We start from the raw sequence: 15,467 nt of genomic DNA on the forward strand, positions 1-15,467 counted from the left end.
TGGATATGAGAGCTGAGGATAAATTTCACGATTCTTGTTTGGAGATGTGAAAAAAAAAGGAGACACTATGACCCAGGACTGAAAATACAGGAGGTGAGAATGGGTGGATGGAGATGCTATCACCACTAGAACACCCAGGGGACCTTCCAAGTGGAGGCGTTCAGTTGAAGTCCATACAGAGTTCGTAAGAAATGTGGGCTGCAGACAGACTGAACAGCCAGTAACAAACAGGTGGTAATAGATGAAACTGCCTAGAAGAATGAATAAAATAAACAGAAGGCTGGGTATCAGCTCTTAATGACTAAAGTTTAAGAGGAAAACAAAAGAGGAATAGGGAAGAAGGACTGCGTCAGATTAAGCAGAACCAGAAGGATGTATATCATATTGAGTTGGCCAATATGTTCATTCTGGTTTTCCCAAAAGATGTTACGGAAAAACCCAACAAACTTTTCGGCCCAACCCAACATAAGCTACGGAGAAGACGATGGCACCCCACTCCAGTACTCTTGCCTGGAAAATCCCATGGACGGAGGAGCCTGGTGGGCTGCAGTCCAGGGGGTCGCGAAGAGTTGGATACGACTGAGCGACTTCCCTTTCACTTTTCACTTTCATGCATTGGAGAAGGAAATGGCAACCCACTCCAGTGTTTTTGCCTGGAGAATCCCAGGGACGGGGGAGCCTGGTGGGCTGCCATCTATGGGGTCACACAGAGTCGGACACGACTGAAGTGACTTAGCAGCAGCAACATAAGCTAGAGAAAGCTGCAGTCAACTCAGGTAACGACTCAAAGTGTCCCCTAGAGGTAGCAGTTAGGTCACCAGGAATCTTTGTGATTGTAGTTCCAAATGAACCATATCAAAGTAAAAAGCTATGGTAACCCAAAAAAGCTTCACCTTGAAAACAGAAATCTGGCAAATACGACAAAGCAAGTAATTCTCTTGTCCACTCCATTCAACTGACACTTGGCACCTGACTGCTATTTCTCCTGCCCGGCACCAACTCCATCTTCCTTGACTGGGTCCCAATATAAGATCCATAATATTGAGCAGGGACTTCCCTGGTGGCCCAGTGGCTATGGCTCAGTGCTCCCAATGCAGAGGGGCCCACGGTAAACCCTTGCTCAGAGAACTAGATCCCGCAGGCCCAAACTAAGAGTTTGCATGCCGCAATGAAAGATCCTGATGCTGCAGCTAAGACCTGGGGCGGCCAAATGAATAAATATTAGAAAAAAATAATAATGTTAACTAAATTGAGTAGTTACCATAAACACTCATTGGCTCAAAAGTGATCCTGGTTCATTCACTCAACTTACAAAAGCTGCCAGTTGTTTTGCTGTGAGGGAGGGGAAGCGCTCTCCCTTCCCCACCTCTCCTGCACCTGCTCCATGTCACTGTTAACATTTCTGTTCCCCACTTCTCTCAAATGCCTTCTTCCTACTCTCTGACACAAAGCAATCACTAAGCTAGGAATCTCTGCAGATGCCTAACACCTTGTTTATGACAGTTCCCTGCTAAGATCAAGAAATTAAAGTAAAAGGGAGGGAGACTTCTGGACTTGTGGTTCAGTGGTTAAGAATCTGTGCTCCCAATACAGGGGGCCTGGGTTCAACCCTTGGTCAGGAAACTAAGATCCCACATGCTGCACAGCATGACCCAAAACAAGTATCCCTTGAAAGCAGACATAAAATATGTAATTGCTTCTGAAAATTAAAACATAATTACAAAAGTAAAAGGTAGGAAAGAACAGCACAGTGCAGACTGGAAAAAAGAGCTCTCACAAGTCCTCTCACCTGTAACGTAAGTGAGCTATCTGCAACCCATGTGGTCCTTCTGTGTCCTATTTCTAACTCATCATGCAAACCAATAGAGCAGCTTAAACATACACAGTATTTTTGCGCCTGTAACCATTAACAATTTCTTATGGCCTGCAGAGATGACTACTGCTGAAGAATTTTAACTTCCATAAAAAATAAGTATGTAAGTCCCCACGATACTGACAGGACTGTCTCTAGTGACTTGGTCTAATGAACAGGCTTTTTATTGAAATTAGTTTCCGGTTCAGGTGCACTCCTAAAAGAAATATGAAATTAGAGAAATATTTTAAGAGAAACACACAGCAGTCTTCTATTTAAATGTGCGACGCCGCCCCCCACACTGAGATTTCTGCTTTAGTGAGACACACAACGAAAACACTGCAAGAACCCTGCTTATTAGCTGACAAGCCACACTGCTGACATGTTACTCCAGCAGACTGTGAAGTTTAGAGAGAATATGATGATGAACAAATTATCTACTTCTCCCTTGCAACTGGGATCAACGATCTGTTTTTCTTTGGTTATTCTCTGCTGATGATATGTAGGCAAACCCATTCATCACTATCGCTTTTTTCTGTGCAAGTAAGTCCAACAAGGGCTTGATGCAGCAAAAGTGAATATATACGTGAAATTAAACAAGCTTTCGACAAAACCAGGATTTTGTGTAAAAGGAAAGGATTTTATTTTTAAAAGCTTTTTCTTTTAATAAGGCTAATATTTATTTCAGGACATTTAAAAAACAGATATATAGAAGAAAATAAAATTCATCCACAATCCTACTCCCTCAGATGTAGACACTATTAAATAAGTGCACGTTTATAAAAAGAAAAAAAGACTACTCGGATGTAATGAAAAATCAAAAGCCAATTTAGCTTAAAGCTTCAAGGGAAATAAAGATCACAAGGCTGGGATTTCCCTAGCAGTCCAGTACTTAAGACCTTGTGCTCCCACTGCAGGGGGCCAGGGGTTCAATCCCTGGTTGAGGAACTAAGATCTCGCATGCCGTATGGCACAGCCAAAAAATAAAACAAGAATAAATAAAATAAAATCTCAATTAAAAAAAAAAAAACAGAACAAGGCTTTAGCTAGCGAACATCTTAATAACTGAAATGGCCACTGCCTGATTTGATTGAGTCCTTCCCATCATGAGTACCTTCTACCATATATACCAACCTGAACACAGGCAAGGAAGGCAGCCCTTTGCCCCAACCTAGATTCTTTTTCTGAAAAACTTCAAACCCATAGAAAAGTTCAGATTAACACAAAATCCTCTAGACTCAACAACTGGCAATGTTTGGCCACATGTGTGCTTTTTTATTTAACTTTCTGGCTATGCTGCATGGCACTGGGATCTTAAGTCTCTCGACCAGGATCAAACCTGCCCCCCTTCAGCGGAAGCGCAGAGTATTAACCACTGAACCACCTGGGAAGTCCCTGGCTTTATCTCTGTCTACTCTTCTGCTGTTCTTTGTTGCTAAATCACTTGAAAGTAAAATACATTTCACCTTGGCTTCAGCACGGATTTCCTAAGGACAAAGACATTCTAAGGGAAAGTATAATATTGACTAACTAATTAATCAAACTGTAAATCTTTCTATGAGGTGACCAAGATAATGGAGTAGATGCATTATTGCAATTATGCTGAAGTTAATATTAAAGCTTATTTTGTTCCTCCTGGGACTCCTTCCTCTTCGAGTTTCTCAACCTGGGGAACCACTGGCATTTAGGGCCAGGTCATCTTGTGCTGTGGGGACCGTCCCTTATATTGTAGGATGTTGGGCAGCATCCCTGGCCTCCGCCACAGGAGGCAGGCATGTTCCACACCTGGCCGCAGCAACTAAAAGCAACTCCAGACATTTGCTAAGGGTCCCCCAGGAGAAGAGACCCTGCTCTCGAAGAACAAGAACCACAAATCCACATGAGAACCAGCAGTAAGAAGACAGCACACGTTGATCTACTGAACCTCACCACATGGCAGCACGTTCTAAACATTCTGCATCTACGAAATCACCTGAGTGTGTTAAGTGTGTGTGTGCTGAATCGTGTCCAACACTTTGCAACCCCATGGACTGTAGCCCGCCAGGCTCCCCTGTCCATGGAATTCTCCGGGCAAGAATACTGGAGTGGGTACTTATTTCCTACTCTAGGGGATCTTCACAACCCAGGGATTGTCCCTTGTGTCTCCTGCATTGGCAGGTGGATTCTTTACCACCACATCACTTGGGAAGCCCCATGAAATCATTTACATGCTAGAACAATCCTCTGAACTGGGTCTACCTTACAGAGGAGGGAACAGACACAGAGAGGGGAAGAAGTTAGTGCCGGGTCACGGAGCCGCTGAGCGGCAGAGCAGGGACTCAGGCTCACCCACAGGCGCCCAGTCACATACCTGCACCCAACCGTGCCCGCACAGATGTACTCACTTCCTGGTGCGGCAGTTTTTCCTTTCCTACTCATGCTAATCCTCGTGAGTCATTTGTGAAAATCAACCTTCCAGCAGGTTCCAGACCTTTCTGGACAGCACCTAACACGTGCTAGCACTCATGATCCCCACAGAATCACTCTCCTCTCCCTTGGGAATCACACAAGGTCTGAGTGAGGTTCTGCCCAAACTGGCTCTGAGTAGGAAAGAAGGACTCTCATCGATGACTTGCTTCAATCCTAGAAGACCTCACCAACAAGCCAGTGTAGGAAATCTGCTTACAGCTGTGTCTGGGACACAGCAGGGTAAGCACAACATCAATGTCAGCTCTTCTGTCCTCACTAGTTGGCTCAGTGGCTCAGTGGTAAAGAAGCCACCTGCTGATGAGGAGAGCCGGGTTCAATCCCTGGGTCAGGAAGATCCCCTAGAGAAGCAAACGGCACCCCACTCCAGGATTCTTGCCTGGGAAATCACACAGACAGAGGAGCCTGGCAGGCTACAGTCCGTGGGGTCGCAAGAGAGTTGGACACAACTGAGCAACTAAACAACAACCCTCACCAGTACACAAGCGGCTCCACGGGTAGGGCCTGCTGTACTATGTCCTCCAGTGCTTGGCATATACTAAGTGCTCACAAAACATTTTCTGAGTAAATGAGTTAACAAATCAAAGAATTACTTCCTTCAAAAACTGAAATCCGGGATTTCCCTGATGGTCCAGTGGTTTGGGTCCGTACTTCCAAGGCAAGTGATGTGGGTTTGCTCCCCGGTCAGGAAACTATGATCTCATTTGCTGCAGAGCAACGAAGCCTGTGCGCTGCAGCTACTGAGGCCACACGCCACAGCCAGAGTCCCCACACTGCAGTGAAAGATCTCGCATGATGCAATGGGGATGCCCTGTGCTGCAACTGAGACACGATGCAGACAAATAAACAAATATTTTTTTAAATTAAAAAAAATTGTTATTGGTGAAAATGAAAAATGTCTTAAAAAAACAAAAAATGAGATCCAACACTTAGCCCATCCTTCTTAGTTGAACCACTATTATTAAGAGATACCTTTGATGGTGCATATCTCCTTTAACTAGGAAAAAAGTTCATATATGAAATTTAAAAAGGACACAAACAGGTAAACTCATATAATGCTGATGACTATTCAAATGGATATAAACTGCTAAACTGTTCTCCAAAAAAAAATCATATGCCTCAAAAATATGTAAAAATTTGAACCCACAATTCATCCTAAGAAAACAACCAGTTGGGTACCCCAAAGAGAGTGTAAAGATGTTCACTGAAGTCTTTTTTCTAACACCAAGAACTTGGAAATTTTTTGTTTCAGTTTTGTTTTTCTTTACGTGTTTTTCAACAGAAGTTCACATATAGGTGAAATAAAGGAGCTCGCTTTGACTGTCATGGAATTAACACACACAGTTTGACTACCTGTACTCAGCTCCGAAGATCCAGAGCACGTTATAAAATGCGTGACTTTGTTGTTGCCCAAGTGTGAACACCACCCACGTGACCAGTGGCAGGAAGAGGCTTCCTGGTTAGCCAGCAGGGCTGGTCAATCATCCAGCTTCCACATCTTAATCCAGCTTTGGTGTCCCTGGGTGAATGCCAAAATTGACTGATGGTGTCTGCCAGAGAGGACTGGGAAACTGAGCCTTGCACAGTGGTTCCAAAACACTCTGCTCAGAAAGGTACTCAGACAGACTGGAATAGCCTGGAAAGGGTGAGGCTGACAGTAACGGTCTGTTCACGTCTAACTGTGTGATACACGATGTGATACAACCACATATGGGCTTAACTCCAGGGCTGACGAGGCCCTTGGCAGCTGAGGAATAGTTATGGTTTCAAATATCTTCCACAACTTGGAGAAGTTTAATTTATCTTGGAATGTGACCCACCTTTTGGCATTAGCCTATCTGCACTTCCCTTCACCTCCTTGTTGTTTAGATAAGCAACTATCTGATGTACTCAAACAGTGTCAGCGTCTTTCTAACAACCACACCTGCTACTAACCTTTGTCACTTAGGCAGTCATGCAGTGCTCTACTCCACTGAAGAAGCCATGGTAACATGCAATGCTTTTCAAGGTGTGGTTGGGAACCTCTGGGGCACCATGAAGCTCTCTGGTGGGAGGAGTGCACAGGGCTACAACTTAGTACACCCCTGGTGCAGTGTCATCTGTCACTCTGGAGAGCTGTCCTGGCAGGAAAGTATCAAATGCCTGCCCCTGGAAGCACATCTCCAGGGCGATAACGGCCCGCATCAAGACCAGAGTCTCTTCGTTATAGTACCTCGGGTAAGATGAATTGCTCCACAGGCTTGTACCACAGCTTGTTCACCTGCACACCACAGCTCGGAGGACTGAAGCGAGCACTGAAGAGGGCCTCCTATAGATTGGGTGGGGAAAAGACAAGAAGAAAAACTTCCCATCAGATGCAGCAAGTTCTCACACGGCTGACATTCTAAATTCTCAGTGGCCCCAACAGCGGCTACTAACATTGTGCTACTGCGGTTTAGGTATCATTTGGGCTTTCCAGGGCAATCGTGGTTATCAAGTAAAGCTATTAAATCACCAAGGCTGTCGTGAAGTTCTAAAACACTAAATATAATCCACATAACCTTAAAAAAATAAAAACAATACCTTGAGGTGAGGAGCATTAAGGGAAGTGTAAGGTGTTAAGTCAACTCAGTTCCTTAACCCCAAAGGGTTAAGAATAAACTGAAAGATCATAGACTTCTACATAGAACAAAGGTACTCAGCAATCACCCTTCAAAAAGAACCTTTAGAAGAACAAACAGAAACAAAAATGGGAACATTAAAAAAAGACTGATTCTCATTATGTCTATTGTTTTCTTTGGGTCCTTCCTTTTTGTTTTCGGCAAGAACATTTCCTTATTCTCATAGCTATTCTTAGATACCAATTTGCTACAGGAGATGCTTCTGTTAAAGCTATCAAGACCATGCAGAAGTTCAGAACGAAGGGAGTTTAAATGAATTAAGCGTATTTCTTTCATCAGTATTAGTCTATGGCAATACAGTGGTAATACTTTATACTCCATGACTACCTGTGAACCCACTGCAATCCACCTGAGATCAGACATTCCTTGAGGACAAAGAGTTATCTCTCCTTGGGTAAAAAAAAAATATGGCAACTAAAAATTAAATTAACATGATAAAAATATTGTACATCTGAATCAAACTACTTGAGTGACAACTCAAAAAGACTACAGGGACTTCCCTGGTGGTTCAGTGGCTAAGACTCCATGCTCCCAGTGCAGGGGGCTCAGGTTTGATCCCTGGTCAGGGAACTAGATCCCACAGACTGCAACTAAGGCCTGGTGCAGCCACATTGATAAAGAAATAAAAGCAGCTTAAAAAAAAAAAAAACCCACTACATATACTAAGACAATTAATCATGAAAAAAAATTCAAGACTGATCCTCATTTCTAGGTAAGGCTGACAGTGGAATTCAGAGTACGGCTCTTGCAGTTACCTATTTGAGCTTCAGTATCAATGCAACCTTTAATCACAATAATATATGAACTCCTATACTTAAGTAATAAAGCTCTTTTCACTAGAATCATAATGGCTGGAATCATCACTAAGATTTGCTCCCTCTCTTATATTTATGTCATTAAGCACATTTACAAACTAAACAAGTTCTTTAGAGGATGAAGGAATATGACAAACAAAAAAATTAATATTAAATTGATCTGGGTGTTTATTGGTGACTCTGACATTGTATCTGTTAATAACAATCAACCTTAACACAAAAACATTTTTAAACATGCCTAAAAAAACTGCACAGGGTTCTACTTCCAGTGACAACAAGCCAAGTCTCCTACAGATAACAATTACGTATAGTAGACAAAACATTACAAAAAAGATTTGAAGACACTGGAACATGCACAAAGGATACACCGGAGGAACAGCAATACCCAGAAGGTGAGAAAGGCACTGGATCTGCTTCCCCTATATTTTTTTTTAATGGCTCTTTGTCTGAGGCATACTCAGGGGACAACTAAAATTCTGAAATAAGAACAGCAGTCTTTCTGGTTCCAAATCGGAAGACAGAGTGGAGGCAAACACATTGGCTAACAAGTGAGGAAGAAAAACCCAGAAAGGAAAGGGTCACAGAGTTCTCAATCCTTCCTATTAACTCTGTCCTAGTCTGCAGCTGAGTCAGGAAAGACACATTTGAAGCAGAATCTGAGCAGCTCATCTAAGTCCAAGGGAACAGACTGGAGACATCAGCTGCTGCTCACCATAAGGGAGACAGGGTTCAGGGTCCATGCCCAGCAATTTAACTGACAGCTAAAAGAAACAAACAACAAAACAAACAAAAGAGACCATAGCAAAAACCAGCAAAGCCAAAAGCTGGTTCTTCGAGAGGATAAATAAAATTGACAAACCATTAGCCAGACTCATCAGGAAAGAAAGGGAGAAAAATCATATCAATAAAATTAGAAATGAAAATGGAGAGATCACAACAGACAACACAGAAATACAAAGGATCATAAGAGACTACTATCAGCAATTATATGCCAATAAAATGGACAACTTGGAAGAAATGGACAAATTCTTAGAAAAGTACAACTTTCCCAAACTGGACCAAGAAGAAATAGAAAATCTTAACAGACCCATCACAAGCATGGAAATTGAAACTGTAATCAAAAATCTTCCAGCAAACAAAAGCCCAGGTCCAGACGGCTTCACAGCTGAAGTCTACCAAAAATTTAGAGAAGAGCTAACACCTATCCTGCTCAAACTTTTCCAGAAAATTGCAGAGGAAGGTAAACTTCCAAACTCATTCTATGAGGCCACCATCACCCTAATACCAAAACCTGACAAAGATGCCACAAAAAAAGAAAACTACAGGCCAATATCACTGATGAACATAGACGCAAAAATCCTCAACAAAATTCTAGCAATCAGAATCCAACAACACATTAAAAAGATCATACATCATGACCAAGTGGGCTTTATCCCAGGGATGCAAGGATTCTTCAGTATCATACGCAAATGTAATACACCACATTAACAAATTGAAAAATAAAAGCCATATGATTATCTCAAAAGATGCAGAGAAAGCCTTTGACAAAATTCAACATCCATTCATGATAAAAACTCTCCAGGAAGCAGGAATAAAAGGAACCTTCCAAAGCAAACCATTCAATATCACAGTAATCCAAGTCTATGCCCCAACCAGTAACGCTGAAGAAGCTGAACGGTTCTCTGAAGACCTCCAAGACCTTTTAGAACTAACACCAAAAGAGATGTCCTTTTCATTATAGGGGACTGGAATGCAAAAGTAGGAAGTCAAGAAACACCTGGAGTAACAGGCAAATTTGGCCTTGGAATACAGAATAAAGCAGGTCAAAGACTAACAGAGTTTTGCCAAGAGAACGCACTGGTCATAGAAAACACCTTCTTCCAACAACACAAGAGAAGACTCTACACATGGACATCACCAGATGGTCAACACCGAAATCAGACTGATTATATTCTTTGCATCCAAAGATGGAGAAGCTCTATACAGTTGTAAAAACAAGACAGGGAGCTGACTGTGGCTCAGACCATGAACTCCTTATTACCAAATTCAGACTTAAAATGAAGAAAGTAGGGAAAACCACTAGACCATTCAGATATGACCTAAATCAAATCCCTTATGATTATACAGTGGAGGTGAGAAACAGATTTAAGGGACTAGATCTGATAGAGTGCCTGATGAACTATGGACAGAGGTTCATGACATTGTACAGGAGACAGGGATCAAGACCATCCCCATGGAAAAGAAATGCAAAAAATCAAAATGGCTGTCTGGGGAGGCCTTACAAATAGCTGTGAAAAGAAGAGAAGCGAAAAGTAAAGGAGAAAAGGAAACATATAAGCATCTGAATGCAGAGTTCCAAAGAATAGCAAGGAGAGATAGGAAAGCCTTCCTCAGTGATCAATGCAAAGAAATAGAGGAAAACAACAGAATGGGAAAGACTAGAGATCTCTTCAAGAAAATTAGAGATACAAAGGGAACATTTCATGCAAAGATGGGCTCAATAAAGGACAGAAATGGTATGGACCTAACAGAAGCAGAAAATATTAAGAAGAGGTGGCAAGAATACACAGAAGAACTGTACAAAAAAGATCTTCACAACCAAGACAATCACGATGGTGTGATCACTCACCTAGAGCCAGACATCCTGGAATGTGAAGTCAAGTGGGCCTTAGAAAGCTAGTGGAGGTGATGGAATTCCAGTTGAGCTATTTCAAATCCTGAAAGATGATGCTGGGAAAGTGTTGCACTCAATATCCCAGCAAATTTGGAAAACTCAGCAGTGGCCACAGGACTGGAAAAGGTCAGTTTTCATTCCAATCCCAAAGAAAGGCAATGCCAAAGAATGCTCAAACTACCGCACAATTGCACTCATCTCACACGCTAGTAAAGTAATGCTCAAAATTCTCCAAGCCAGGCTTCAGCAGTACGTGAACTATGAACTTCCAGATGTTCAAGCTGGTTTTAGAAAAGGCAGAGGAACCAGAGATCAAATTGCCAACATCTGCTGGATCATTGAAAAAGCAAGAAAGTTCCAGAAAAACATCTATTTCTGCTTTATTGACTATGTGGCTCACAATAAACTGTGGAAAATTCTGAAAGAGATGGGAATACCAGACCACCTGACCTGCCTCTTGAGAAACCTGTATGCAGGTCAGGAAGCAACAGTTAGAACTGGACATGGAACAACAGACTGGTTCCAAATACAAAAAGGAGTACGTCAAGGCTGTATATGGTCACCCTGCTTATTTAACTTCTATGCACAGTACATCATGAGAAACGCCGTACTGGAAGAAGCACAAGCTGGAATCAAGATTGCCGGGAGAAATATCAATAACCTCAGATATGTAGATGACACCACCCTTATGGCAGAAAGTGAAGAGGAACTCAAAAGCCTCTTGATGAAAGTGAAAGAGAAGAGTGAAAAATTTGGCTTAAAGCTCAACATTCAGAAAACGAAGATCATGGCATCTGGTCCCATCACTTCATGGGAAATAGATGGGGCAACAGTGGAAACTGTGTCAGACTTTATTTTTTTGGGCTCCAAAACCACTGCAGATGGTGACTGCAGCCATGAAATGAAAAGACGCTTACTCCTTGTAAGGAAAGTTATGACCAACCTAGATAGCATATTCAAAGGCAGAGACGTTATTTTGCCAACAAAGGTCCGTCTAGTCAAGGCTATAGTTTTTCTAGTGGTCATGTATGGATGTGAGAGTTGGACTGTGAAGAAAGCTGAGTGCCGAAGAACTGACACTTTTGAACTGTGGTGTTGGAGAAGACTCTTGAGAGTCCCTTGGACTGCAAGGAGATCCAACCAGTCCATTCTGAAGGAGATCAGTCCTGGGTGTTCTTTGGAAGGACTGATGCTATTGCTGAGATTCCAATACTTTGGTCACCTCATGCTAAGAGTTGACTCATTGGAAAAGACTCTGATGCTGGGAGGGATTGGGGGCAGGAGGAGAAGGGGACGACAGAGGATGATATGGCTGGATGGCATCACTGACTCGATGGACATGAATTTGGGTAAACTCCAGGAGTTGGTGATGGACAGGGAGGCCTGGTGTGCTGTAATTCATGGGGTCGTAAAGAGTCGGACACGACTGAGTGCCTGAACTGAACCTCAACATAATAAAAGCTATATATGACAAACCCACAGAAAACATTATCCTCAATGGTGAAAAATTGAAAGCGTTTCCCCTAAAGTCAGGAACAAGACAAGGGTGTTATTTTCACCACTACTATTCAACATAGGTTTAGAAGTTTTGGCCACAGCAATCAGAGCAGAAAAAGAAATAAAGGAATCCAAATTGGAAAAGAATTAAAACTTTAAAGACTCCACCAGAAAATTACTCGAGCATGAATATAGTAAAGTTGCAGGATATAAAAATCAACACACAGAAACCCCTTGCATTCCTATACACTAATAATGAGAAAATACAAAGAGAAATTAAGGAAACAATTCCATTCACCATTGCAACGAAAAGAATAAAATATTTAGGAATATATCTACCTAAAGAAACTAAAGACCTATATATAGAAAACTATAAAACACTGGTGAAAGAAATCAAAGAGGACACTAATAGATGGAGAAATATACCATGTTCATGGATAAGAAAAATCAATATAGTGAAAATGAGTATACTACCCAAAGCAATCTATAGATTCAATGCAATTCCTATCAAGCTACAAACGGTATTTTTCACAGAGCTGTATGGAAATACAAAAAACCTTGAATAGCCAAAGCAATCTTGAAAAAGAAGAATGGAACTGGAGGAATCAACTTGCCTGACTTCAGGCTCTGCTACAAAGCCACAGTCATCAAGACAGTATGGTACTGGCACAAAGATAGAAATATAGATCAATGGAACAACAGAAAGCCCAGAGATAAATCCATGCACCTATGGACACCTTATCTTTGACAAAGGAGGCAAGAATATACAATGGAGAAAAGACAATCTCTTTAACAAGTGGTGCTGGGAAAACTGGTCAACCACTTGTAAAAGAATGAAACTAGAACACTTTCTAACACCATACACAAAAATAAACTCAAAATGGATTAAAGATCTCAACGTAAGACCAGAAACTATAAAACTCCTAGAGGAGAACATAGGCAAAACACTCTCCAACATAAATCACAGTAGGATCCTCTATGACCCACCTCCCAGAATATTGGAAATAAAAGCAAAAATAAACAAATAGGACCTAATTAAACTTAATAGCTTCTGCACAACAAAGGAAACTATAAGCAAGATGAAAAGACAGCCTTCAGAATGGGAGAAAATAATAGCAAATGAAGCAACTGACAAAGAACTAATCTCAAAAATATACAAGCAACTCCTGAAGCTCAATTCCAGAAAAATAAATGACCCAATCAAAAAGTGAGCCAAAGAACTCAACAGACATTTCTCCATAGAAGACATACAGATGGCTAACAAACACATGAAAAGATGCTCAACATCACTCATTATCAGAGAAATGCAAATCAAAACAACAATGAGGTACCATTTCAGGCTAGTCAGAATGGCTGTGATCCAAAGGTCTACAAGCAATAAATGCTGGAGAGGGTGTGGAGAAAAGGGAACCCTCTTACACTGCTGGTGGGAATGTAAACTAGTATAGCCGCTATGGAGAACAGTGTGGGGATTCCTTAAAAAACTGGAAATAGAACTGCCATACGACCCAGCAATCCCACTCCTGGGCATACAGATGGAGGAAACCAGAAGGGAAAGAGACACGTGTACCCCAATGTTCAGTGCAGCACTGTTTATAATCGCCAGGGCATGGAAGCAACCTAGATGTCCATCAGCAGATGAAGGGATAAGAAAGCTGTGGTACATATACACAATGGAGTATTACTCAGCCACAAAAAAGAATACATTTGAATCAGTTCTAAGGAGGTAGATGAAACTGGAGCCTATTATACAGAGTGAAGTAAGCCAGAAAGAAAAACACCAATACAGTATACCAACGCATATATATGGAATTTAGAAAGATGGTAACGATAACCCTGTATGCGAGACAGCAAAAGAGACACAGATGTATAGAACAGTCTTTTGGACTCTGTGGGAGAGGGCGAGGGTGGGATGATTTGGGAGAATGGCATTGAAACATGTATAATATATGGGAAACGAATCACCAGTCCAGGTTCAATGCATGATAAAGGATACTCGGGGCTGGTGCACTCAGATGACCCAGAGGGATGTGATGGGGAGGGAGGTGGGAGGGGGGTTCATGATGAGGAACACGTGTACACCCAAGGCGGATTCATGTCAATGTATGGCAAAACCAATATAATATTGTAAAGTAATTAGCCTCCAATTAAAATAAATGTATTTATATATATATAAAAAAGAAACAAACAAAAGCAACTCTCCTCAAAGACTACAACAGGATCCACAATCCTACAATGAATTATTCACAGTATCTAGGATTCAATCCAAAGTTACTCGATGTAAAATAAAACAGGAAAATGTTACTGTATGCAAGAGAAAAGATGATAATCAACAAAGACACGCCAAGATGACTCAAATTTAGTATAGCAGACAGGATTTTAAAGCCATCATTATAATCTAGGTCAAAACCACAGAGAAAATATGTTCAAGATGAATTTAGAAAAACAGGAAACTTAGAAAAATGGGATATTTTAGAGAAAAAGAAACTATAAGTAACTGAAATCCCAGAAGGAATGGACAGAAATGGGGCTGGGAAAAAATTTTCTTTATGAAAAATAGGTAAAAGTTCTCTAAATTTGTTAAAAGACATAAATTTACAGGTTGAAGGAACTTGGCAAACCCTGAGCGGAACACACGAAGAAAAACCACACCAAGATATAACACAGCCAAATGGCATAAAACCAAGTATGTATAAAGAGAAAGTCTTTAAAGTAGCCAAGATGACTTTTTCCTCTAATACATATTTAGCTGTTTAGAGCAAAAATCATAATACTGTGTTGTGGGATTTATAGCACACATAGATATAAGGCATGACAATTAGAACAAAAAGATGGGGAACAGTAAATGGAATTATATAGTTCCAAGGTTCTTATATTTTACATGAAGGGGTACAATGCTAAAGAAGACTGAAAAAGTTCAGAACATACATTGTAATTCTTATGTCAACCAGACTGACACAAAATAATAATACAAAGAGCTGTAGTTAAATGGAAAATAGAAATATTAATATGGAATTCTAAAAAATACTCAACCCAAAAGAGGTAAAAAAAGGAAGAAAAGAGAAACAAAAAACACAGGATAAATAGAAAACAAATAGCAAAAAGAAAAACTGAAATCCAACCACTTTAGTAATTGCCTTAAGTGTAAATGGAATAAATAGCCCTTATAAATAGCAGGGATTCTCAGACTTGGATAAAAAGGAATACCTAACTATATGCTTGGAGAAGGCAATGGCACCCCACTCCAGTACTCTTGCCTGGAAAATCCCATGGGCGGAGGAGCCTGGTGGGCTACAGTCCATGGGGTTGCTGAGAGGAGGGCAGGACTGAGGGACTTCACTTTCACGCCTTGGAGAAGGAAATGGCAACCCACCCCAGTATTCTTGCCTGGAGAATCCCAGGGACAGAGGAGCCTAGTGGTCTGCCATCTGTGGGGTCGCACAGAGTCAGACACGACTGAAGCGACTTAGCAGTAGCAGCAGCAACTATATGCTGTCCATAAG

At 41.3% G+C, this 15,467-nt stretch overlaps 1 protein-coding gene across 5 annotated transcripts in view; it reads right to left on the reverse strand.

The window, feature by feature from the left end:
• The window catches only part of B3GALNT2 (beta-1,3-N-acetylgalactosaminyltransferase 2), a 66,091-nt gene that overhangs the window by 25,293 nt on the left and 25,331 nt on the right, over positions 1-15,467 (reverse strand). For 4 of the 5 annotated variants that reach the window (XM_027530942.1, XM_027530938.1, XM_027530940.1 and 1 more), the window contains exon 5: positions 6,531-6,626. The exons of the other annotated variant lie outside the window; for it this stretch is intronic. In XM_027530942.1, the coding sequence (XP_027386743.1) occupies positions 6,531-6,626 (96 nt within the window). The remainder of the gene's footprint in view (positions 1-6,530; positions 6,627-15,467) is intronic. 5 annotated transcript variants of the gene reach the window in all.

This window comes from Bos indicus x Bos taurus, chromosome 28, assembly GCF_003369695.1.
Source record: "Bos indicus x Bos taurus breed Angus x Brahman F1 hybrid chromosome 28, Bos_hybrid_MaternalHap_v2.0, whole genome shotgun sequence".
NCBI classification, from domain to species: domain Eukaryota; kingdom Metazoa; phylum Chordata; class Mammalia; order Artiodactyla; family Bovidae; genus Bos; species Bos indicus x Bos taurus.